We start from the raw sequence: 27,009 nt of genomic DNA on the forward strand, positions 1-27,009 counted from the left end.
GTGTCTTCGCGAACCGGGATACTAGGAAAGTTCGCTAGAAAATCATAATCGTTCTTCAGGAGCGGAGCGGGTGCGAGGCGTCCGCGGGGAGGAGCCCGGCTTGGTGCTCTGGGCTGTGGGGTCCGGACTCGGTGCCGCGGGTTCCAGGGTCCGGGCTGCGGGCTCGGTGCCGAAGGTTCCGGGCTGAGGGCAGGAGGTGAGTGCGGCCTGCGCGGCCTCGGCTCGCGGCTGCGGGCTCCCGGGTGGCGGTGCCGGGAAGTCGCTGTGGGCGGGGACCGCGGCTGCGGCGCGCGACGCTCTCCTCTTGGGTCCTCGTGGGGAATGCCCGGGCGTGGACAGGCTGGACCGCTCTGTTCCCTCCATCCCGGCCGCCGCCCGCAGATCGGTAGCCGCGGTTTCCATGGAGCGGGAAGCCGAGGGTGTGAGAACTTCACTCCGGCGGGCGAGGCGAGGTCCGCACGGGGCTGCGCGACGAGAACAGTCCGTCCCTGCGCTTTTTCAAACGTCCAGGCTGTTGCACGGTAAAAACCAAACCCAGCAGCCCTCTCATTACTAAGTTGAACCATCCTTTGCTACAGTGAAAAGCTGAATTGGTTGCCAAGGGATTTAAAATTGAGAGGGAAGGATATTTATAATTACTGTGTTTTTAATTATACTCAGAATTGTGCCTTTCTGAGGACATAATTATTTTGATGCAGTTTTGTTTTGTTTTGTTTTGTTTTTGATGTGTGTGATTTGGGACTGTGTTGCCTTGGCTGGCCTGGAACTTGCTATGTAGACAGGCTAGCCTCAAACCCAGAGATCCACTGGCCTCTTTCTTCTGCATGCTGGGATGCAATATTTTAACTCTGGTTTCTGAGAATCCCAACAGTAGTTCCCGAAGTTATAATCTGCTTCCCCGTCTTTAATTTTTAATTATTTTTAACTTTTATATGGTAAAAATAACCTTTTGGAGTTTTAGGTTCATGTAATCACCAATGCAGCGAGGCTATAAAACCAGTCACACTATCTATTAAAACCTCATGCTGTTTCTTTATATGATATATCTTACTCCTGATTCCTCACAATTACTTACATTATCAGAATGTCATTTAAATGTAACAGTCTGGGGTGTCGCTAACTCTTTTTCACTGACTGGATATAGTGCCCTTGTGATTCAAGATGCATCCATATTGGTTATTTTGGGGGCTTTCTATCTATGTAGTTATTTTGAGACAAGATCTCAGATGGCTCACAACCATAAGATAATCATTCTTCGGCCCCCACCTCCCACGTGCTGGGATGACAGATATGTGCCAGGTGTGTGTGGTGTTAGGCATGGAATCCAGAGCTTCGTGGAGTTAGGGAACAATGTGCCCATTGAGCCAATTGTCTGTTCCCACATTGTTTCCTGTATTTTTTAAGTTGCTAAGTAGTATTTAGTTAGGTGAATCTGCCAGATATATCCAATTATATTATCCATTCCCGGAAGGGTATTTGGGTAGTTTTCAGTTTTAGGAGATCATGTCTAGAGATGTGACGGGGCTGGAGAAATGGCTCATTGGTTCAGAGCACTGGTTAGGGTTCTTGCAGAGGACCTGGGTTAGAGTCCCACACCCACATGGCAGCTCACATCCACTTACAAATTCAGTTTTAGGGAATCTGATGATGCCTTCACACAGACATTCAGGCAAAACATGAATACATTAATAAATATTAAAATGAAAGTAAATAAATCTCCCATGCAAGTACTAACCAGATCCAACTTGCCTAGCTTCTGAGATGAGATGTGCCCAGGGTCGTATGACTATAGATTGATTGTGTGTGTGTGTGTTCTATGGATTTTTGTGTGATCTTGAGTTCTATTTCCGTAGGGTATTGTGTGGGATTGGGGGATTATAGATTATATAGGAATTCAGGTCTTCAGTTGTATCTTCAGCTCTGAAAACCATTTTCCAGAGTGGCTCTGTCATTTTCCATTCCTCCCAGTTCAGTTGCTCCTCCTCCTTTCTGTTTGTCCGTACACACACTGGTGTGCCATTGGGTTGCATGTGCCTTTAACTAATAGCCACAGTCATTGGATGTCTGTGTACTCATGTGCCACGCACAGTCTTGTGTGTACTGTCTGCAGCTTTTGCTTGTTTTAACTTGACTGCATTTTCTTGTGTTGAGCCTGAGGGTTCTTTCTAACGCTCTAGATACCGGTTATGTCAGGTAACGGAGTTTGAAAGTGTTTTCTTTTCTCCTCGTCACTGTCTTGGCTATTCATTGCCTTCCTTATTCGTTATCGTTTGTAACAAGTGTTTGTATCTATTTATTTGCTTTTGAGAAAGGGTCCTCAAGTCAAAAGCTCCTTTCTTGTCATAACTCTGGTGACACCAGCGTTGAATTCTGTTTCTCAGGGTCTTTGAGGCTCTGTCTTTATTCACTTCAGTGTGCTGTGTTGTTCATATTGGATATTTTCTATTGCACGATCAAATTTACCCCTTTCTTTTGTTCTCCCATTCTGCCGTTTGCTTTGTCTAGTAACTCTGTCTAGTGTTGTAGTTAGTTAGAATGTTCGCGTGCAAACTGATTCTTCCATGAATCATTCTTGGCTAAGACTTGTCTTCCACTGAAACTGAGGGTGGAAAAGGATCCTCCATTAGGAGGCACCCATGATGGTGCCCGCCAGGTTTACTGCTTGGGAAGAGGAGAGGCACTTTGTAGTACTGTTCCTCGTGGGGTCCCACTAACACTGCACTGGATGGGAAGATGGCCTCTGAGGGATGGTGGAAGTTGACTCTTTCTGATAGGCTTCTGATGTGCCTCCAGAAAAGGAGATGTGATGGTGGTGAGAAGCGAGGTGGGCGGAGTGGGCATCCCACCTCCCCGTGTGGTCTCTAGTGATGCAGTGGTGGTTATGTGGGTGGAAAGGGACAACCTGCTTCCTTCCCCTTGGAGAGGTAAGCTGTCCTTTGGTACACAGTGTCATCATGAGGGTGTTTTCTGTCTTGGCTTTTTGCTCAGCTGCCTCTTTCCTGGCCCTTTGGCTAAAGAGAGTTGCCTTTCATTGAGATTTTTTTGTTTGTCGGTTGGTTATTGACTTCTTCATAATCTAGTTTGAGAAGTAAAAGATAAAAAGAACTCAAAGTACATTCACTGTTGTTTTGTCCCTTGTATCGGCAGCCTATAGCCAGTTGTCCTTTGTGTTCGTCAGAGGCCTATGTGCACTTTATGTGCTGTGCAGAGGTTCTAGTCACGCTGGGACAATGCAACAAAAGTGTCTCTACAGTATCTGTATTTATGTTCCTTATTTGTTTGAACACATGTGTATTTGTGTACGTGTGAGTGCTTGTTCCGGTGTCTGTGTGCGTGCACGGAGGCCAGATGAGGGCATCAGGTGCACTTCTGCATCTTTCTCCACCTGTAACGTTGAGAGATCTCGCTCTGAACCCGGGACTTTTGTTTTCTTGGCTAGGCTGTAAGTCAGCAAGCCCCAGAAATTCTTTTGTCTTCAATTTCCCTGTATCTGGGATTATAGCTATGTGAGAGACACCCAACTTTGTTACCCAGGGTTGGGATCTCAGGGTTGGTCCCATGCTTGTAAAGTGTGCATCTTAACTGTTGAGCTATTTGTGTAACAGAGTCTGAGAGACTGTGTGTGTGTGTGTGCGTGCGTGCGTGCGTGCGTGCGTGCATGTGTGTGTGTGTGTGTGTTTTCAAGACAGGGTTTTTCTGTGTAGCCCTGGCTGTCCTGAAACTCACTCTGTAGACCAGGCTGGCCTTGAACTCACAGAGATCCACCTACCTCTGCCTCCTGAATGCTGGGACTAAAGGCTTTCACTGCCACTGCCTGGCTGAATATATATATTTAAAGGACAAAATTTAATTTTTTATTTTAAAATTCAAGGTTTCTTTGTTTTTTTGTTTGTTTGTTTTTTTGTTTTTTTGAGACAGGGTTTCTCTGCGGCCTTGGAGCCTGTCCTGGAACTAGCTCTGTAGACCAGGCTGGTCTCGAACTCACAGAGATCCGCCTGCCTCTGCCTCCTGAGTGAAATTCAAGGTTTTTGTTGCTGGAATTTTGTTGTAGACTTTATCAATTTTTTTCTTCTTTTTGGAACTTTACAGCTTCTAGGGTGAAGAATTGTGAGGTGGAGCAGAGAAAGTTGATGTCCTAAAACTGAGCCGGTGTGCAGTACAGCTAGATGAACAAGGCCAGATCTTGGTAAGAATTGTAGTTTGTAGTGTTACTTTTGTTTTCTGAGATGCCATCCCACTGTGTAGCCCACACTGGCCTGGCCCGCCTCAGTCAGCCTCATGAGGGCTGAGACAATGGCTTTGCTGCCGCTCCTGTTAGACTTGGCTATGCTCTTGAGCATTCTGGATACCGAAGCTCCAGGGTAGTCAGAGGCTGCGAGATGAAGTCTTGGTTGCATCCTAGAGCCCTGAAATCACAGGATCCAAACATCACCGCCCTTTAAAGTCTTTCTCGGTTCCGGCATCAGCCACAGTCCAGAGGCACTAGCATAGCCTCCTGGTTCTAACATTTACTTGATTATAAACTCCAGTGGGGGAGCGTATCCATCTGGGCTCTTCGAGAAGCAATGCCAAGATGGAATTAGTAGTGCAAGAGGCTTATGGGGGAAATTCCTGGGAAGGCTAAAGAGAAGCTCAGTATCCAGTTGACACCTGCAAACGGAGGATTTGGAGGATGGAGCTCCAGCCTGCTGCTGCTCTGCTGGAGAGCCCAGTGCAAAGAGAGCCTCACTCTGGTTGTCCTGTCTCAGGGAAGTGTGGCCTTGAAAGGCATGGGCAGTGGTGGAACCAAAGGTGGCAGCACAAGCATCTTTGTGGATGGGCCCTGTGTGCCTCTTGGTTTTTCTTGTTTGTACTCTTCTGTTTTTGAGACGTTTTCACTGTAGAGCAGGCTGCCTTTAACCTGTGATGGTCTTCCTTCCGCTGCCTCCTGAGTGCTGGATTGCAGGTTTGCACCGCCATGCCCAGCATGTGCTTCTCTTCCAAACTAGATTCAAAGGCTACTGCTGTGAAGTTTCTGACTATGTATGGCTAGATCTTCTCAGAAGTATTCTAGAAGATTCTTAGGACCATGCTAGTCTTTTAACTACCTAGGGTGAGTCTGAAGCCTTAGCTATATTCTTGCATTTCAGGTTCAGTCTATGTAGTGATGGGTTTTCCGTTACAGGAGTCGATATAAAATAGCCAAGTAGACATGGCGTTTTAAGAACTACAGGAATTGACTTTGTATTTTTAATGTGAAGTATGCATATTCTATTACAGTGGTTACCTCGAAAACTATAACTGGTCTCAAACCAAAGAATCTGTAGCATCAGATAATTTGTGTGACACTCATTGTAATGTGAGCGCTGAAACAGTTAACCAAGAGTTCAGTGTGGCACCTGACTATACATCATTGCACAAAACGTTTCTTTGGGGTGGTTTCTTTAAAAGGTGCCTCTAAGGTTGAGAAGCGTTCTCTGGTTTTGTTTCTAATAATCCATTTGTTATTACACCCTGTTGGATTGTATCACATGAAATGAGTATTTGCATGTGTAACTCAACACGTTGCTAAAGTTTTTACACGTATCCTTGATCAACAACTCTGTGAGATGGATATTGTTGCCAGGAAACTGAGTGTTGAAGAGACTAAGTAATAAATTCAATTCTATAACTTCAGTGCCAAGTCTTTGTCTCTAAAAGGATTGTGCGGATAAGGTATCAGTCTTTACCTTTCTGAGGTTAACAGGAAAAGGGCAGATTGGGAGTCTCAGCCTTTGACAGATTATTACAATGTAATGTGATTGTTTCCTGATAAAAATACTTTTACTTAAGTTATAGGCTTGCAGAGACGATCTGATCACCTGGAATTAGAGCTGATCCAGAAACCACTTCTGTTTCAAAAATGTTGGAGGAAGATATGGAAGTAGCCATCAAGATGGTGGTCGTAGGGAATGGGGCAGTTGGAAAGTCCAGTATGATTCAGCGATATTGCAAAGGCATTTTTACAAAAGACTACAAGAAAACCATTGGTGTTGACTTTCTGGAGCGACAGATTCAGTATGTACTTGGCATTTTATCCTTTGGTTCTGATTTGTAGAGTGTCTAAGACTCCACTGGCATGAGAACCTGCTTTGCTGTCCAAGCCAGGCACAAGTGGCGGTGGCTCACGAAGCAGTTAGTGCCGTTGGGTTTGTTGGTGGTGGTTTGTTCTGTTCAGTTTTTTAAACAAGGCCTTCTAATGCCCACACTGGCCTTGAGCTCCTGATCCTCTTCCTTCTTCCTCCTAGACACTTGGATTACACAGGCTTCAGCTACTGTACCTGGCCCTTATTTTTGTTTCTGAGGCAGGTTCTTACTGTTGTAGCTCGCGCTGCCCTCCAGCTGCTCATCTCCTTCTTTGGCCTCCTGAGTGCTAAGGTTTTAGGTATCTGCCTCACGCCGGGTTTATTTTGTTTTGTTTGTTTAGTTTTTGTTTTATCATATACTTTAATCTTTGGCTCTCGTCTTCTCGCCACTTTCCTCTAATGTTTTTCATTTTCCTCTTTACTCCTTCCCCTCTCCCTTCTGTATGTCTTACTAGTGACACCTTGGGATACAGTAAACAAACCGACCCTTCACTGATTTCTCTGTGCTGTGTTGTTTAGAAGGAGCATTTCAGCTATCTTATAATTTTTCACTTGAGAGGCTCCTTTTATTTAGATTGTCTCTTTCTTTAAATTTTATTTTTTTTGGGTCAGGGTCTCGAGTAGGTGAATATGGCCTTGAACTTTCTCAGTTCATGGCAGAGACTGGCCTCCACCTTCTAAGTGTCCAAAATTATATTTGTTCACCACTACACCTGGTGTTTCCTTCAAAAAACTGAACAACACTAGACAGAAGTCAGAGATGCAATAATACACCTTTATCCTAAAGAAATAAAAGCAGCTGGGTTTAGGAGTATTCAGTTTGCTCACAGAAGGAAGCCCTGTTTCAGGAAACCCAACGGGTTTCACCAACAGAGACCCTCCAGGCTCCTCTGGGCTGTACTGACTCACTGCCCACTTACCAACTGCAGCAGAGATAGTGGTCATCGTTGATCCTGGTCTACCTGGAATGCTTCTGTTCGTCTTTGCTGCCTTAAAACATACTTTAAGAGGACTCGTTTTTGTCTTGATGATATTTGTATTTTGTACTTGTACCTGAAAAAAAAATTAGTATTTTGGATATTAGTTGATTTTTTATTATTCATAGGCTTTCGAAAAACGAATTAATTTTTAATTGTGTGCTGGTGAGCGGGAATGTGCCCATGAATGCAGAGGCCTGCAGAGGCCAGAGACACCAGTCCCCTGGAGCGGGAGTTACAGGCAGTTGTGAGCCACTCGACATGGGTCTGGGACGGCACTTAGGTACTTTGTAAGGGTAGTGTGTGCCTGCTTTTATCCACTGAGCCATTTCCTGCCCTTACTCATAGGCTCTTTGTTTGCAAATTCACCTTGCTAAAAATTACTTGAAGCCGCAGAGTCACTGCTTGTGGTCACTCACTGGATGGATGGGAGCTACAAAAACATGGGAGTTGTCCAGCATGTACTTTCCCAGCTGTGCCAGCCAAGGTGCTGCTTCTTGTTCTAGCCCGAGTACAATCAACACGTCCTGCTTTGTTTGGTGGAGTGCACGTTTTCACGCTCTCCTTTCATGCTGGTGATTTGGCTGTCACACATGGCCCCCAGCTGTACTGCTGCAGCTCTGTGTGGTGCTTCTGAGTGCAAGAAGGCTATTGTGCCCTATGAGAAGAGTACCATGTTAGATCAGTGTTCATACAGGAGTTTACAGTGCTCGCTCTACTGCTACTGGGCATGAGCTCTATGAATTACCATATAATAAGGTATCTTTAAGTAGAAACACATAAAACAAGGTTAGATGTTGATCAATTAATGAAAAAGAACGAGTAGTTCCTTTTCTGTCTTGAGATAATGTCTACTAACATAACACAAGTTCAAGGTTATCTTGCCTCAGAATCCAGTACTGGGATTACAGGAATGCATCCGAGATGGCGCTCAGGAACCTGACCTTATATTGTCCCCAGAAATAGGAGGGCTTTGTATTTGATAGTATTTAATATCCCCAATAACATTTGAAAGCAGAGGGTATAGCCCAGTGGTAAAGCATATGACTAGCATTGAGTTGCGTGCAAGGGGTGCTGGGTGTGATCTCCAGCACCACATAGAGATATAACCACAGCTCCTGAGGTGAGCATCAGCTACACGACAAAGTGAGGTCTGCCAAGCAGACTTCTTCCTTCCCTGTTCTCATCCCATCGATAGGGCACCAAACCCCATTTAGACTGGTGTAGTAAGAGGAGAAAATGATCTGATCCAAGGATTCCCCTGTCCCAGTTCTGCTGGTCTTTCAGCCACTATGGCAGACAGTGTAGTGTCTTCACTCTGCCTTCAATACTGGGGAGCCTATTCAGAGTTATTTTGCTCTGACTTTCAGAGTGAAATGAACCACAGAGCTTTCAGACTTTTGGTTTGAAAAACAAAAATGTACATTAATCTTTTTCATCTTGTATGGACTAATTCATCTCTTGTTTCAGAGTTAACGATGAAGATGTCAGGCTAATGCTATGGGACACCGCAGGTCAGGAGGAATTTGATGCAATAACAAAGGCGTACTATCGAGGTAAAATACGAAACTTCCTCTTGGCTAGATGAAGGACCATGCTTTTTTAATGTCTTACTTCGGGTTCTGTTGCAGTGATAAACACCATGACTAAAAGTAATTTTGGGAGGAAACGGGTTGTTTCATCTTACAGTGCTCAGGTCATACTCTGTCACAGAGGGAAGTCAGGGTAGGAACTGAGGCAGAGTCCATGGAGGAAATGCTGCTTACTGGTCCACTTTCTTTTGCCGTCAGGACCACATGCCCACGGTGGGCTGGGCTGTTCCACATCAGTCATTAAATAAGAAATGCCCTACAGACCAGTCTGAGGGAGGCATTTCCTCAGCTAAGATCCCCTCTTGCCAGACGTGTCTAGGTTTGTTTAAGATTGACAGTACCCACCTGCACACTTTGTTTTTTATTTGATTCTCTTTAAGAATAAAATAGGTGGAGTGTAGCCCTTTGTTGCAGTGCTCACCTAGCATGCACTGAGCCGCGCTCAGTACCCAGAACCAGGAATAACAGCAGCATAACGGGAGAGTGCTGACCAGCTGTGGTGACTACACCTGTCACCTCAGCACGAAGGAGGCAGAACCAGGGACAGAGCAGGAGGGTTATGGGAAGTTTGAATCCAGCCTGGTCTATATTTCAGGCCATCTAGGGATATATAGAGACACCTGTCTCAAAAAAAATGGTAATAATTTTCAAAAACTCTAGTTCGGTATCCTTTTAAAGGTCTTGTAAAGAAACAAAGCTTTGTGCTATAGACAGACTGTCCCACCTTAAAGTCATAATACACCTATAGGCCATGGAGACAGGATCAGCAGGGACTGGCCCATCAGCTCCTTTCATGGCTTCTTCCAGATAACGTTGGCATCTGGCTTATTTTCTTTCCATAATTGTATAAGACTCAGGTTTTACTTTTTTTATTTTGTGCTGTTTTATTTTATTTTTTGGTGCTGCTGGGGACTGGAGCCTAGGCATATACTGTTAGATTCTCCTGCCTCAGCTTCCTGGGTACTGAGATTACAGCACTAACCACTGGGTCTCCCTACTTCAGTAGTTTTAGGTAACCACAAATCATACTGTTTCTCTTTGTTATGTTTATAAAATTTGTTCTTTGCAGAACTAAAAAAAAGCACACAATGTTGCTTACATTCTAAACATGATGTTTAAATTACTTTCTACTGTTTCCCTTGGCTAAAAAGGCTTTAAATAGCTTTGGTTTCTGTCAATATATCATTTTAACTTAAAATGTCCTTAAGTTTATAAATAGAATCCTGTTAAAGGCCCATCTTAATAATGTAACTAACTCTTCATTAGGTTCTGTTAAAATGGCAAGGAGGGTAGGAAATTGGTGGTCCTGCAGTAGTTTCAGCTTCTGTTGTAGATTCCACAGGCAAGCATTTGTCACAGAACAGACCCAATCAAGGAAGACACAGCAGCAGCAGCTGAGCTTACATCTGAGCAGTGCATTATTCAGCATCCCTCTGTGGTTTCTTGGGATTCCCTAAGATTGCTGAAAACAGAAAAACACTTCCAAACAAGGTGTATTAATTTGATTAATATGGCAATCTGGAAGTAACATAGTCTTTAGCTGTTAAGATTTAAGATCGTAGCTGGTGTGGTATATGCCTTGAATTCTAGCACCCAGGAGACAGAAGCAGGCCAATATCTATGAGTTTGAGGGTTGTCCCCTTCTAGCTAAGAAAACAGTTCCTCGTTGCAGCTTGTAGATGTCTGTACTAGGCGGTGACAGTACAGAAACAGCCCTCACCTCAAAGTAAGCAGAGCTGGTTTAGCCTGGAGCCACATACAAGTGAGCATGGCCCGGGAACACAGATCCAGGTTGGTCCTGCTTGGTTCTGATGTGCATTGGTTTCATGAAGTAACAAGAAGAAGGAAAAGTGTAAATCATACTTTCCAGGTTTGTGGGCGAGAACATTAGGCAGGCAGGTTTACAAAGTGGGCGAGATACAGGCTAAGATGCTGACAGCAAGCATTCTTGAATTTGGGGCTAGTAGGAATCTGTCCAAACATTCCCAGGGATTTATCTCATAGCCACAATGTTCGAGTATATACAGAGATGGCCAGTAAGTGGCATGGAAGGGCTGAAGAGAGCCAAGATGACTTGGCTCCAACTTGCAGCCTTCCACCGTCTCCATGTCGTTGAAGATCAGCAAGTCTGTTTTGGTAGTCACGGCTTTTTTTTTCTGGAATCATGGCCACAGTCCCCTCTTTGTGCACATGGCAAGGGTCAAATATTTTATTAAATATTGAAGGTCTCCCATCACTAGGATGCTCATTCCTAGCATCTCATCTAGATGAGGCAAAAAAGCAATCTTTAAGAGAAAGGAATGCGCAGGCATGGTGGCACAGCCTTTAGTCATAGCACCCTGGAGGCAGAAGCAGGAGATCCCTGCGAGTTCAGGGCCAGTGTGGTCTACATAGTGAGTTCCAGGACAGCCGGGGCTAGGTAGAGAGACCCTGTCTCATAAAAAGAAAAAAGAGAAAGAGAAAGGTATGCCAGGTAAAGTCGTTAAGGAAGAAACTCCTGGATCATAGCAAATCTATTAACCTTATTAGCTGCATTTTTTTTTTGGCCCTCTGTATCTGACATAATATAACGTATGTTATATAATAGGAATACTGTGTACTATATTACATGTGATATGTAATAGGAATACTGTAATTATCAGTTGGGCTTCATGAAGTGAAGGTTGCAAGGTGAGGAAAGACCCTAACAAACCAAAAAATCCTTTGTATGTGTCATCACACCCCTCAGTTAGACTAATTATATGTTTCCCCTTTTTCTGCAGTCATGGATACTTCATGGAACACTTGAAATAGTTCATTATCTTTTAATTCCAATCTTCCATCCAGTTTGACTCTGTAGCTTACCCCATGTGGAGTGGCTAGCTCTAATTTTAGAAGAGACTGGTGTTTAGTATCTAAGCTATTGTAACTCTTATTTGTGGATAATAGCCTGGTTTGTCCTGTTATCTTAATATTGAACCAGATTCCAATCTGAGGAAGTCACATTACAGAAGACGTCAGATAACAATACAGCCCTTTTAATTCCTTCTTAGCAGAATTGTCCTTCCCTCACATACCAGTATTTCTGATGTGGGCAGGAACAAGAAGGCACACCTGTGAGAGAGGCTTTGCGAGCATAACAGCGTCTTAGTTCTCATTTTACACAGAGGGAGGTGTGCTCCAGGAGGGATCATTTTGTTGTAGTGTCTCTCTGTTTCCTGTTGGCAGAATGTGGACTGTAGTTAATACTTTTCTAATCCTAGCTAACTGTATGTGAAGTTTCATTTAATCAGGGAACATGGGCTTTTACAGTGCACTGTACTAAATCACAAACTCCAACTGTTGTTTTAACCTCAGCATTAAGAAGGTCAGAAGTAGAGTGGTCATCATGACCTGGCTGGAGTCTTCCTTCTGTGTGGTTGCATATAGTGAAGCTGTTTTTGCAGCTCTTCCAGCCTGCGTTTTCTTTGTTGTTTGTTTTAGAAAGTCCTGAGATTTTAATAATGGGTAACTGGGCAAATGGCTGGGATCTACTAATTGAGATTTGTTGACTGTTTTCAATAGACTGGCCAGAGGAAGTTGGAAATAGTTCTGTAACATGTCATGCACCACTCCAAGTGCGTTGCTACAATCTGTATAAACATTAGCTGTTTTGTTTTCTGGTAAATGGCATGCTCTGATTAAGACAATGAGTTTAGCAGCTTGAGCAATGAGCAGCTGAGGCAATGAGTACTCTCAGTATGTCAAGAATGGAAGTAATTAAATATCCTGGCAGTAAATGTCCTTGTTCATCTCATAAATAAAATAATTCTGCATTTCCAGCAGATTTTTTCAGTATGTGTATCAGTTATTTGAGTAGCCCTGTTTCTCCGTCTAGTTCATCTGATAAGAGGAGCAAGGAGAGGATTGAGAGAGATGCAGTGCACCAGGAGACATCTGGGGATGTGAGCACGAGAGTGTCATAAGAACCTGAACAATTAAGGGCTGGAAAGGAGGCTCGGCAGTTACAGCATCCACATCAGACTCAAAGCCATCAGTAACTCCAGTCACAGGGATCTGACACACAATTCTGCCTCCAAGGGCACCAGCATCCATATCGTGCACATGCATACATGCATACACATAAATACACGTGAGCATGCGGAAATACACATAGAAATAAATCTTAAACATTTTTAGGCAACTCCCTGAGTAATGTGACTTTAGCAGAAGTTTTGTGTGATGGGCATCTGCATGGTGCAGGAGAGGGAAAGGGACCTCCTCAGCTGCTGTCATGGAGCAGCAGTGGCAGAGGACGGCCCTCAGACAGAGCAGTGTGTTCAGCTACCTGGTCTTGTTGCTGCCTAGCTTACCAAGGGACTGTAGTTTTCCCTTTAGTTTCTCATGAATGAAAGGGGAAAGAGGTTTATAGTTGAGGTGCCCTAATTCAGGGCTTGGTAGGTGTCAGTTTCTGCCTTTTTCTTCAGGTCTAGCTGTATGGTGTCTGGTTGTTCCTTTTTAAGTTTACACAGAGTTGAACAATTAATAAGTAATTAGTCCTAGGAATCTTCTTAATTGTTTGGGCTTTGTTTTGTTTTGCTTTTGTTTTAGGGATAAGAAAATTCTTACGATAGCAGAAGTACAGCTCAAGAGGTATAAGAAATCACTGTGTAACCAGGTGTTCATCTTCCTTTTAGCAAAACTACGTCTTATATTTGACCCTTTATGACCCTTCTTAGCTAGTCACTGTAACAAAAGCACATCTCTGGGAGTTACTTTGTGGGGGAGAACACGGCCAGGTCGTTGACTGTGTCAGATAAAACTCATGAAAACATTGTAAATCAGATTTAAGAATTTGAGAAAAGCGTGTGGGACATCAAGTGTCACATCACAGTGGCATCACAGTGTGCATATAATGCTGATTCTCCCACATGAAGGCAAACAAATATTGACAGTTTGACTCTCTGGGGAAACTACAAAAGACACTGCAAAGATCTGGCATTGAAAAACAGGCTGCTCTTGGAGGTGGGTTAGATAACAAAGCGTGTGGACCAGGCTCCACTGGCTGGTGAGCGATGGCTTGACTCATTTATGGCTTGGAGCTCATGCACAAGCCGGGCTTCCTTATTGGTACTGGTTCCTCTCTGGAGGGTTTGGTTCCCCTTAGGGCTTCTTTCCTCAAAGGGCATCATTTATATTAGATCTGCTTTTACTTATCTTAGCCAGGGCAGCTGATCTTACTCATCCCGTGTCTTTTGAGGATTTTGCCCACAATTCCTATGGTTCTTCTGAATGAAGGCTGTCAGTTTCCTGTCGAAGGGATCTTCTGACTCTTTCATAGGTGGTGTGGAGACGTTAGAGGTTTTCCGTGTCCTCCCGGTTTAAAATCATCTCTCCATTTTGGGAGAAGGAACAAGTCATGCCCTAACAGTGGACAGGGACACAATAGCCAACAGAAAAGCTGATCCCCTGCTGTTTCTCCAATTGAGAATTTGCAGGGTTTGTCTTAAGGCAACTATGGAGAGTTTAGAAACTTCTTCCATTTGACCTTAGTTACTGTGAGGGGAAAGTTTTAAACATGTGGGATTGAAAGCAGATGGTAGCTCTGGTACCCAGCACAGCCTTTGCTTCCTCATGGTTAATAATTATCTCTTTTCTCCCAAGGTAATTCCTAACAGAAAAGGAAAAACTCCAGATTCCCCCAGAGCTGCTGTATTCCAGCCTGGTGTTTTCTTTCAGGGTCTTTCAGGGCTGCTGTCCCTTTTGTTCAGTTTCTTACAGGTTTGAGATGTCCAGGCCTTTGACAGTAATTACACATTAGCCTTGTCTCAAGATGGGAAGGGTTAGTAGGTGTCTTTGTCCAGAAGCTGATAATTTGGGCCGTGAATGGATGTGCTGAGGTGACAAGGGCATCTGTGGGAAAGATGGGCTTGACCATGGCCAGATCCTCCAGCCTTTCCGTGGTGCAGAGTTTAACAAGGCATCCCTTTGTTCTGTAAGCCCTCAAGGGAATTTTATCACTGCACATCCCAGTGCCAGACACAAGATATCTCTCTGAGGTCAGAGATGCCCCAGAGGTACTGAAAACAACTCAGGCTGTTGCCATTTCCAAGGGTTTCCCACCGTCTCCAAATGGTAAGACCTTATTGCTGAGAGCTGCACTCCCTTTGGATAAAAGCCGTGAAGGAGTCAGCCTCTGCTGACCAGGAAACTCCGAGATAACTAACTCTTGTGGGGCTCGAATGCACTGTGCAGGCTCTTAGGGGAGAAAAGACATCGGCCGTCCCATTCAGCAGTGGACCTCATATGCTACAGTACGACAGCCATCTCTGCAGCATGTGCCCACTGGAACAGTGGATACGACAGCCACCCCTGCAGCATGTGCCCACTGGAACAGTGGGTACAACAGCCATCCCTGCAGCATGTGCCCACTGGAACAGTAGAGGCCTGATGGTTATGGGAGTGACCAACTTCTTTCTGATTGAATGCTGAACTGCTTCACAGGAGCGATCGCATGCATGGTACAATAAACCTAGTCAGAAGCCCGTGACTGAGGAGACCTTAGGTCCTTGGAAACCTACTGTTAATTTGTTAAATGGTCTGCTATCAAATGGCTTCTGATTATTTGTGCCTGTATCCTTAGGTTGTGTGGCTGTCAACCACAGTCAGAAGCTGCGTGTGTTTTCAGTGGGTGGTGGTTAATGTAGACATCATAAGTGGAGGGAGTGCTCAGTGTGACTGATCATCACAGCCAGAGTGCAGGAAACTTCACTTTGAAGGGCAGGAAATAGTTAAGAGCAGGCAGCCTTGGCCGAGGGCTGTGTTCCCTGACTTCTGGACACAGCGAGGCTGTGCTTAGCTGCTCAAGACCTGGAGTCCATCACGCCAGTTCCAGTTCCAGCCTGTCTGTGGGAAGGGCCCCAGACACCCCGAGCAGAGGAGCCGGTCAGTCACTACCCTTCCGGTTCTGTTGTCCATATCCCCGTGAGATTAAGCGTGTCTGGTCTGGGGCTCACTGACAAGAGAACCACCATGCTTGAAGATCTGCTTATTCTCTTCTCCAGGACTGAAGTTGGTGTTAGGACTGGCTTTGTTCCCTCAGCCTTAGTGTTGGTGACTATGCTTTCGTTGGGAGTGTTGGTTCTCGCTTTCCTTCCCTCCAGTTTTCTCCTGCGACTCGACAGTTTCTCCTCGAGCTCCAACCAGTGACTTATTAAGGGTTTGATCCTAGAAAGAAGTAGCAGACTAGGGGTAGGGGTCACAGGTGGGGGAGCTTCAGTAGCTTGAGGCTACTATACTGAACACAGAAACTAATTACCACTGTAGGAAAGGTGGGGCCAGTCCCTTTAAAGAACCATGTAGGGCTGCCTCAGGAAGCCGAAGGATTTGCCAGGTCCTCTTGGGAATGCCTTAAGAAACCAAGGCCTCACAGAAACAAGAAAGCACCAATATAAACATACATCCCTTGAGGCACCTGCTTGAGGTTTTGGGAAACCGTTGATGTGCACAGAACAGACCTGCAGCTGTCCCACAGGGAGGGGGACACAGGTAGGGGCTTTGCCTGGGCCAGTGTCCACCAATTGCTCAATTACTCCCAGGCCATTTCAGCTGCTGCATCAACATTACATCTTCCTATCCTCTGACACCCCTTTGGCCTCTGCCCACCTATCACAGCTGGAGGAAGGCTGTGTTTTCTTGGCTCTTTATTTCTCAAATAATATTGAACTCTTTCTCTTCCGGGCTTATAGGACACAGCAGAAGTAGGAGTGGAGGTACTGCTCCACCCTGTCCCGGCAGCATTGTCTTCAGCTTTCGGGGTCCTCAGACAGAACTAGATCTCTGACCACATGGTAGAAAGGATTTCAGGATGAGCGGGTATGAACAGAGTTGGGAAAAAAAGACAAGAGCACGGATGCGGGCTTCCTGAAGAGTCTTGCTCCACTGCCTTTATAAAAGCGGCATCTGTTCTTCTTGGGAGGCTTAGCTGCTGTCTTCATGGAGAAACCCACAAGATCACAAGGCAGCTCCTGTGAGTCACAGAGATGCAGGAAATGGGGTTAGTCTTTTCTGAGGTTCCAGAAAATACCCCCTACAGATGTGAGGTCTTACCAAAAGAGGGCATAGGCTTGGGCCTTACTTTGTTGCTGTTTTAGCATTCTTAGTTGGGGACACTGCATAAAGAAACGGTTTCTGTGTCGTCGCCCCAAGCGTGTGCTGGGGGTTAGCTCCCTGCTGGAGAGGCTTCGCTGCACTCCTGAGAGGGGCTCCTTTCCTGTTTCTCTGCTCTGCCTCAGAAGCATCTGCTGCCGTTTTTATTTTTATCTTATGGTTCTTCCGAGGTTTTTAGTTTTAAGAGCCTGTAATCTTATATACCCAGAAGCACCCCATTTCCTTAGACTTAAATGTCCTTTGGTTGGATATAAAATTTTAGGTTTAAAATAACTGTCTCAAGGTATATTCTTAACCGATTAGTGTTTTATTTGTAGTTTTAGTGCGTGTTACAATTCAAGCAAATTCCATTGCTCAGTGACTATAGTAATGTGACTGTCACTTTACTTCTCTGTAGATCCAGGCCTCAGGGCTCGCTGATGGTGGGTGATTATTGGGTTCTCACTGTCTGTTACAGGAACACACGGATGCCTTTTCTTCATCCTGTTCCTCACTGTGCACTCCAACGGAGACAGTTACTGCTGGGTCTTACCATGTCCTGGTAGCTCAAGAGGGCCTTGAATCTTAGAAGGAAACTCACGAGGGGACCTGGAAGGAGTGAAATAAAACATGCGGTTCCAGAAAATTCTCTTGAGCCTGTTACACAGCAGCTGATTTTATATAGTCAGCAAGGTGGGGCTTTGAGCAGTTCCAGGCTGTTAGGATTAACTGGGAGCTAGACGCCCTGCCTGAGGCGGGTGACTGCTGGGGTGGATCCTGAGCGACGCTGACTTTAGGCCAGTGGCAATCCTTTCACTTACCCTGTCACAGTCCTTTTTAGGACTTTGTCACCAGCACTGCTGGTGGGGAGGGGGGAGAGGAGCACTTGGGACCTGACATCTTTATCACTTGCTTTGTCACCAGGGTGTAGTAGTCAAGGTGGAGTCACTGCTTTTTCCAGGAGGCTGCTGTTTGTTCGTTTACTTATTTATTTACTGTTTTTGAGAGAGGGTCTCATTCTGTAGACCAGGCTGGCCTGGAACTTGCAGTGTTCATGCTTATGCTTTCTAGTGCTAGGCCTGAAGGTGTGTGCCATCACACCCACTCTGTTTGCAATCTTAGATGGCATTAGCTTAATGTGACAGTTGATAGCCACAATTCTGTCAGAAGGACCGTGAGGCCACATGGTATGAGTGTGTGGACTCAGGACACGGCTTAGCATATTTATTTTGAAACACCGTGCTGGCTAGTCTTATGTCAACTTGACACAGCTAGAGCCATTGAAGAGGAGGGAGAATTGAGAAAATGCCTCCATGAGATTGGGCTATAGGCAAGCTTGTAGGGCATTTTCTTAGTTAGTGATTGATGGGGAGGAACCACCCACTGTGAGTGGCGCCATCCCTGGGCTGGTGATCCTGGATTCTTTAAGAAAGTAGACTGAGAAAGCCAGTAAGCAGCACCCCTCTGCCTCAGCCCCTGCCCCCAGGTTCCTGCCCTCACTACTCTTGATAATGAACTGTGAGTGAAATTAACTTCTTTCCTTCCCAAGTTTATTTTGGTCAGGTGTTTCATCACAGCAGTAGTAAGCCTAAGACAATCACTGATATTCTGACTAAAATAATAGAATTCTGAAGAAAGTAAACAAATTGAATATAAGTCGTTTGCTTTCTTAGAGTTTTCTGAGGTCTATGCTATAAGCAGGTGACAAATCTCACCACGCAGCTTTCAGCAGAGCATGTCATTCCTGCTTAGCCTGCTGCCCTTGCTGCCTCTCAGTGGGAATTAAGCCATGCTTTGTAATGTTTTAGCTATACCGTGTTCAGTTGGAGTTTGACACTTGGCTGTTCATTCTTCATAACAGCCTGTGCTTTTTAATTAGAAACTCCGCTGGAGTCTGAGCAGACTATTGAAGTGGGAGTTCAGTCTTGGTCTGCTGGAAATCCATCTGAGTGGGTGGAAGCTGCCTGTACCTACACAGCTGCTTGGATGACCTGGTAACAGTCTCCTTTTGGGATCTTACAGGAGCCCAGGCTTGTGTGCTTGTGTTTTCCACCACAGACAGGGAATCTTTTGAGGCGATTTCCAGCTGGAGAGAAAAAGTAGTAGCGGAAGTTGGAGATTTACCAACTGTGCTTGTCCAAAACAAGATTGATCTGCTGGACGACTCTTGTATCAAAAAGTAAGACGACTTATAATTCTTTGTCCCCTCCCACTGCTCTTTCTGTTTTCTGTGCGTGTCCCCAGTCCTCTTGCTTAAATCTGTTAAAAACGTTTCTCATACTGACTGGTCCGGAAATTCTTTCTGTGGTGGAAGTAAAACCCTGCGGCCTCACCTGAAAAGAACTCCACAGGTGCCACAGGTGCCAGTAGGTGGACTCGTGCGGCAGCTTCGTACATGGTACACACCTAGATTCTAGCACTGTGGAGGCTGAGGCAGGTGCAGCCTGCACAGGAAAGCCCCGTCAACATAAAACTAAAACTAAAAAGTGGGCAAGGAAGAGAGAAGAGCATCTCTAGATCTCCAGGTGTCTAGTATTTATGGTAGATAGATGTTCTGTGCCGATGGCTCTAGAGAAGATAAGTTCCTTCAGATGTAGACAATGTTATTTGAACCAGGGTCTCTCCATAAACATGGAAGCCACTTCTGGCCTTTTTGAAAAAAAAAAACAAAATAAAACAAAAAAAATAAAACAAAGACTAGTAGTTAGCAAGCACCAGTGATTTTCCTGTCTTTGTTCCCAACAGTTGTAGGATTTCAGGTGAATATGAGCCCGTACCCAGCTGTTTCTGGTTTGCATGGTTGTGTCCCAAGGCATCTCTTAGCCGTGGAGCCATCCCTTCATTCCCTCAAATATTTTAGTTAGTTATCCAGGTAATTTTTACCTACACATACCCATTCTTCATTATTAATAATATTTGATAGCTTTTAAACACTTTTGCTTTATTTTTACTTTTTCTCTCTCCTTCTCTTCTTGCTTTGCTTTTGGAGAGTGTGTGTCACTCTGTGGCCTAGGCTGGTGTAAGGTCGTTCCCTATGCAAGTGGGCCCAGCCTGTGTATGCTGTGTATGCTGGGCTGTCTCGGGTCCTGCACACCTGGTGGAGGGCCACTCTGAGGCGGCTCTCTCACTTGGGGGCAGCCATTTCCTGGAGGGCACTGTAGTGACTTTGGTGACCTCTCAAAAGTGTTTACAGGACATAGGCCAACCGTGGTTACAGGGTGGGGAGAGCCACACATGGAAACATGGCAGGAGTCTGGGGCCACAGGGAGTCGTTGTGGAGCAGGGTGGCTACAATCCCGACAAATCTACAAACAAAAGAGCCCTCATGAGACTAAAATTCACTCTTACTGATGTGATCATTAATGTGCTCGCTTTAGCTTTTGGCAATGAGAGTAAAACAGGCAACTTAGAGTGTAATAAATTCAAGTAGTGTTAAAGATAATCTTTTTAAATGGTCTCATTTAAATAAAAATGGCCTCTAGTTCTTGTAACTGAGGATGGCTTTGAACTCTTGACTGGTCTGTCTATCTGTGAAATGTGTAATTCACAGCCTGTGACATTATGCCAGCACTCTACCAATTTAGCTATGCCTCCGGCCCCCAGATTGAGATGTTCTCTGAAGAAAAGTAATGAATAATTGCCTTGTGACTTTGTAGAAAGGCGTTTTGTTCAGTTAGGGGAAATGGTTGGTGTTTGTCCCACATGGCAGTAAAGACGGAAGTCCTGCTCAAGCATTGAGACTCAGTGCTCTGTGCATTTTAGTTAGGGGGTTGCCATGCCAGGCTTCTTCAGAAGGGAGCCTGCACCCCTCCACCCCTCCCCGCCTCCACGCTCCAGTGTTACTCATCAGATACACTGAAAACTTCAGAAGACCCTCTCAGCGGACACCTTCACTGGTTGGTTGGTTTGTTTGTTTCCATTGATGTGCAGTGAGGAAGCCGAGGCCCTGGCCAAAAGGCTGAAGCTGAGGTTCTACAGGACGTCTGTGAAGGAAGACCTCAATGTGAACGAAGGTGAAGTGCATCCTTAACAGCATATTGCAGCAAGAAGTTTGTGGGGGTTTTAAATGCTGTTTCTGTCATGCTTAGAAGTTGGATTTCAAAGCAATTTAAGAAGAAAATTTTCTTCTTGTTGCATTGTTAATTTTGAAGGTATTCTGTTCCAGGGTCTGTGATTATTCCCTAATATTTGTGATTACTTGTTACTTACCCTTCTAGAAATGCTTGAGGTTTTTAGTAGGCTACTTCTTGCCTGTTTTTGTTTTCTTCCTCTTAAAATCTATGCCATCGGGCCAGCAATATGCCCAGCAGATGAAGGTGCTCACTGTCAGCTCTAAGAGTGTGTTCAGCCCCTGGAACCCACAGAGCGGGAGGAGAGGGAGATCCAGCTCCCACAGGCTGTCTTCCAGCCTCGCACGCTTGTGCCACGCACATAGAGTAAAGAGCTGACAAACATTCTAAAGAAAAGCTAGGTGGAAGTGTGAATATGTACATTTATGTAGTTCTCCCGCATGTCTCTTAGAAGTTACTGAATTGTTTTATTATTCCACCATAGTGAAGACTCCCATCAGACAGCAAAATTTCTTTCATATTTTCTAGTTTAATAAAATAAGGTCAGCTGGGCAGTGCTGGTGCACACCTTTAATCTCAGCACTCGGGAGACACAGGGGCAGGCAGATCTCTGAGTTCAAGGCCAGCTTGGTCTTCAAAGTGAGTTCTAGGACAGCCAAGCATACAGAGAAATCCTGTCTCATAAAGCCAAACAAAAGAAAGTAAGATTAAAGAAAATTTTGAGATTTTTCTCATTCTGGATTTTTCATTTTAGATTGCAGCTGGATTGTGGTTTGTGTCTTTATTCTACATAGTTTTCTTCAGCCGAAAAAAGTGGATATTTCTTTGAGGACTGAACTCATTTAAGCGGGCCGTGGTGGGTGCCTGTTGTCCTAGCACTGAGAAAGTCAAAGCAGGAATCCGGGCCAGCCTGAGCCTTGTTTCAAAACAAAAGCAGAAAGGAATGAGTCCAGTTATTAGTTGGACCATTCATCTTGATCCAAGGTTTTCAAATGGCAGAGCCAGTGTGTACAAAGCCACACTTGTACACACTTGTACACACCTGTACACACTTCCAGCTCTTCACTGGACACATTCTGCATTACTGGTGTTATCACCATACTTTTCAGATACTGCTCAAATAATTTTTAAAAAAGTTGAATTTTGAACTAAATTGCTTCTAATGTAATTTTAAATTTATATAGTAAGCATAAATATTGCAATATGAAGATTGATTTACTTGCATAGTCATACTGTATATCTGTGTTTATTCTAGTTTTTAAATATTTGGCTGAGAAACATCTACAAAAACTCAAACAGCAAGTAATTGAAGAGCCAGAGCAGACACACTCAAGTAGTAACAAAATCGGTAAGTGCTTGGGAATTTCAGCACTTACTCCGTTTGTTGTGTTGTGTTTACCTTTTCTATGTGTAATGTGCTCATTTCTTTGAAAAAGTCTGAGTTGAAACTATTCAGATGAAATTGTTCTATTTCATCTATTCACTGCCTTGTTAAGAGTTTTCCCACTGCTGAGTTTCACACAGCAGACAACAGACACGTGAGTACTTCTGAGAAGACCGTGCTTACGCGGACAGGCTCCACAGCTTCTCTTCTGAGTCTGTCGCGCTCTCCTGCCTCCCACCCCCCAACCCCCCATCCTGCTGCTTGTTACTTTTCTGTTGGATGTTAGACACTAGCAAAAGCTCGGCCATTCCTGAAGACTGTTGTTCACGTCTTTTCACAGTAACTGACCTTGGATCTCTGCTTGCACAGAGATGAGAGCCGTGCTTGGTACTCCAGGCTTCTGTGTCCTCTGTTGAGCACCTTGTGTCCTCTTGTGTCCTCCCTCCTTCTGTGCACATCAGTCCTCACGGAGACCTCTACTGGCTTCTGGCTTCTTTTCTCTTACTTAGAATTGGTTCTTCCTGTGTTTGTGTTGGGGGCGGGGCTTGTTCTCTTGCCCCACCGTTCTGTAAGCGTCCAATTTCTTGACTCCCAAAGAGTTCTTTCCTGAGCATGCCCAGTGCTCTCTTTTTCCTATTTTATGGGAAATGATCCCTCCCATCTAATGTCAGGATGCATTCATTCTTCAGGGACTGTGTAGGAAGCTCTCACTGACTCAGGCCTTTCCTTCCTCAGAACGAAATCTAAGGCTGGACGTGTAGGCTTGTCCCACCCTTTGGCAGAGTCCGTGCTTGAGAACCATGCAGTTGACTTACAGAAATTATTCCCATATCTTAAATAAGTTTAAAGATAAGCCAAGGCTTTGTGTTGGGCTATATGCACTGCTGTCTTAGCCTCAGTGGCTTGCTGAACACACTTTCACCTTTTTACACAGTTCTTCCTGCCTTAGGAAGTGGTGCAGTTGGCCCTTCCTTTGAACCATACATGGGTCTGTGTGGACTCACTGGCGTTGAACAGTTTGTCTTGCTTGGGCCTGGTGAAAGGAGAACCAGCCTAAGCTACATAAAGGGTCCTCATTTCCAGAAACCAAAACCAAAACGATATGTTGTCCTGTAGTTTTACTGTGTGTTGTATATCGCCTATTAGACTGCAGCTTCTCGTGGGCAGGAACTACCTGGTCTTGGGTTCTGTCTCCTTGTGGTACCCATGCCCAGAGTTTCGTGTGAATTGATGCTCAGCAGTTCATAAGTTCGAGGTTCCCTTTGGTGCAGAGCACATTTCAAATCAGAGATATGATAGCTTTCTCTGTCGTTCACTTGTCGCTTTGCCTGTAGGCCAATCCCTTATGGTATTTTAGCCTCAGGATGCAGAGGGAATGGAGGTGGGCAGCCCAGGGCAGCCCAGACCTAACAAAGCTGGGCTGTTGCTTAGCATGTTTCTGTTCTAGTGTAACAAAAATGCAAACAACTGCAGGTACTTGATTATGTGTCTGATTTTACTAATAAATAATATGTCTATGACAGGTGACTTTGAGGTGTATCAGTTACTCTGTTTTTCCCTAATTTATACAGGTGTCTTCAACACGCCCGTTGGAAGCCACTTGGGTCAGAATTCAAGTACCCTTAATGGTGGAGACATCATCAATCTTAGACCTAACAAACAAAGGACCAAGAAAACCAGAAATCCTTTCAGCAGCTGTAGTATACCCTAAGCTGCTTCAGGGAGAAGAGCAGAATTGCATTTGCAGTTCACTGAGGAACGCACCCGGTGGCGTCACGGCTTAGAGTCTTAGCGGTCGGACCTTGCACCTCGCTCTGAAAGCTGACATTGTAATGCTGCCCTGCAGTGCTTCTCAGAACGTAGATCGAGACCTCTACTGGAAAGTTACCGCCTTGTGGACTCATTCTAGTTTTTGACATTAGACGAAGCTTCTCCTGTTTTTGAAGGGACACGTAGGACATGTCAAAACGGGTTTTGCTGAATTTTAAAATGCTAAAAACAAAGTTGAAAACGACTAAATCTAAATGTATTGGTAACAGTTTCCCTCGCTGCCCAAGGGGAGGCAGCAAGCGTTGCTTCCTTAGAACTGGTCGTCTAGTTTTTCTGAACTGTCCATTCTGAATGCGTAAAGAAAGTACTGAAGGGAAAACTCAGATGCCTGTCAGCCTGCACTCGTTTGTATTGTCAGTGGAATATCTGTCACGGGTTGTGGGAGTGTGCATGCAGACACCTGGCTCCAGCAAACGAGGTCTGTGCCTGGGAAAGGCTGTAGATCCTAAGCAGCTCATGCACACAACCATTTATACATTGTGTCTCTTTCTGGTCTCACACGAGAACTTCAAGACATATTTTACAAAACACACTTGGACTTAAATGTGCCGTGTGCCAAAACAGCCCTCTAATTTTTACAGTGCTTTATAGAATTTTTATTTGTGGCATCTTTTAAAGGTGGTGAAGGGAGTGTAAACATCTGAATGCCAGGGCCTCTCCTGAGTGAGAGTTCTGCAGAGTCCTCTCCGTGGCCACTGTAAGATGGTGAGCTCATGCTGTGAGAGAGTCAACCACATCCCCAGGTCCACAGCAGCCACCCAGAAGATCCCGGGAAGTGTGCACATTAGCTTTTTGGCTGCTGACTGAGACCCCCCGACCCTGAACTTTGAAGATGAAGGGAACCATTTTTTCAGAATGTACGAAGGTAGTCTTTGGTCCTGAGCCAGGTTATGGATTTTTCGAAGCCTTGCAACTCTAAATCATCCTTCTGTTTACAAACCTTGTATAGCATTTTAAGATTATCGCTTAAAAGTTTCTGTGGCCTTTGGTTTCCATGGCACCTTATTGAGAGATGTTGGCACAGGAGTGTCTGCAAAGAAACGACCCAGTGTGTCGATGATGACACGCCTGTCAAAGAGATAATCTCATGAGTTCTTTTAAAAACTGATTATTCTTTATCAGTGGTTTTGTTTATAAAGCATTAGTAGCTCCTTTCCACACCCTGGTTCTCACAGGACTTAAAGTATATAAAAGCGATTTTTCTTGAAAAATGTGCTATGATGTCATTTTCTATTCTTTTTACAAAAATATGTCCAGAATATATAAATATTTGATGCATTTCCTTTTTTTTCTCCTCCCCCCGTTTTTAAGTTTACCCCCATTATACCGCCCTCCTCCCGCCTGGATCGATATTGAGCATAGTAGAGCATCCTTGTTCTGTGGTCGAGACTGAAGCTGGCCTTTCCCATTAAACCCATCTGCCATCATCCGTCCGCGAACAGTAAAGATGTTTATTTTGTGTTTCAGTTGTTAGCACTCCCGTTGCTGGCAGGATCCTAACCAGGGTCCCTAGGTCCCCGCTGTGAGTTGTGTTTTTTCTCTCTTCAAATACAGTCTTCGGTTTTTGCACAGAGTGTATTTGGTGACAAATAACCTTGTTATTTTTAATTGGCAGGATTGAATTGGGAGGATTCATGAGAGAGCACTGTAAGCTCTGCTCCTAGGCACGAATGTGGGCTGAGAGGTGTGCGGTACTCGTCTATGACATAGACCCAGACTGGTGGTGGCTGCTGTTCCTCATATTTGTAACAGAATTTTATGTGCTTTATCTTTTTTTAATGGAAGTCTTTGTAACACATTTGAATTTTTACTTTGCATTGCTGTATTTTTATAGACGGTCTAAAATCAGTCACAAGTAATATTAATTTATCCATGTATTCAATTCTGAAGCCTTCAGAGGTCACATTGTCCCCTTGTGTGACTGTAACTTCTAAGAGCTTTATACGAAATTCTGGTGAAGCCCTTCGGTGACAACAAAAAGAACCCTGTCCATTTGTGCCCCGGTTTACGTTTTTTTGCATCGTCACCAGTGTTTAGTGTCGGGCACATAGCTGTGGAATAATCGCCATATCTAAGAGTTCCTCAGGTTCTTTCTTCCAGTCTCTGCCTATGAATTAAATAGTACATAAAGCAGTCCCTATATGGCAGTACAAAAAACACAGGTTGAACTTTTCCTTTTTATCCGCTCAAAGTGGCAGCACGTTCTCCAATGCGAGCTAACACTACCACAGTGAGGAGATGTGGCCCTTCCCTGCAGCGTGAAGTTAGGTGTTGCTTCCCTCCTGTGAGGTGGTGCTGATAACTCAGGAGTGTGGGCCCCACTGTGTCAGAAGATTTAGGATGAGGGGTGGCCTATGTCTTAGACCCTGAAGTGTGCTCTTGTAATCTGAGGTGTTGTTAACCTTTGGAGTGAGGCTGGGAACACCTCGATAGAGCCTCTCTAGCCGAGTGACTGCAGAAGCCAACAGGGTGAGTGTTCCCTCCGCCGCAGCCATGCAGTGACTGGGTGGCTTTGTTTACCTTAACAGTGACATGAACATCTTGTTACTCTTAAGGGTTTCACATATGAAACTTGAGAAAGCTATCGTACAAATGGAGTTATCTGCATACAGGTAAATAAACCACAGTGGGGTCTGAACTGCCCTGGCACCAGGCTCCAGACAACGGCTGCCACTGCTCCTTTCCTGCTGTCTCTTGGAATACTAAAGTAGGAGGTTCATAAGTGGTATTTTCAAAATAAAATCTTTGGATCAGAGGAAAAACTTAATCCCTTCTATATTTTTGTTACTAATAAATAATGCTTTTGTAAATCTGACTGGGAAAACTACTTGTATGCATTCATATTGAGTGGTACTTACGCCTTTGGGATCAATTTAAAAATGTACTACTTGATTACAGTTTCAATGAAGATGAATTCCAATAACCAAAACAATAAAACATTTCGAA

General features: G+C 44.6%; 1 protein-coding gene across 2 annotated transcripts; it reads left to right on the forward strand.

Annotated features, from left to right (window-relative positions):
* On the forward strand, positions 1–27,009 carry Rab23 (RAB23, member RAS oncogene family). Of its 2 annotated transcripts, none has more exons than XM_005359890.3 (8): positions 1–196; positions 4,090–4,186; positions 5,812–6,036; positions 8,552–8,637; positions 18,802–18,958; positions 20,710–20,792; positions 22,105–22,197; positions 23,805–27,009. In XM_005359890.3, the coding sequence occupies exons 3-8, from the start codon at positions 5,882–5,884 to the stop codon at positions 23,942–23,944; spliced, it is 714 nt and encodes a 237-aa protein (XP_005359947.1). In that variant the 5' UTR covers positions 1–196; positions 4,090–4,186; positions 5,812–5,881; the 3' UTR covers positions 23,945–27,009. The 2 variants fall into 2 exon arrangements, with proteins under 2 accessions (XP_005359947.1, XP_013206539.1); XM_013351085.2 differs by lacking the exon at positions 1–196 and adding an exon at positions 222–521.

Source organism: Microtus ochrogaster, linkage group LG2 (genome assembly GCF_000317375.1).
Source record: "Microtus ochrogaster isolate Prairie Vole_2 linkage group LG2, MicOch1.0, whole genome shotgun sequence".
Taxonomy (NCBI): Eukaryota; Metazoa; Chordata; class Mammalia; order Rodentia; family Cricetidae; genus Microtus; species Microtus ochrogaster.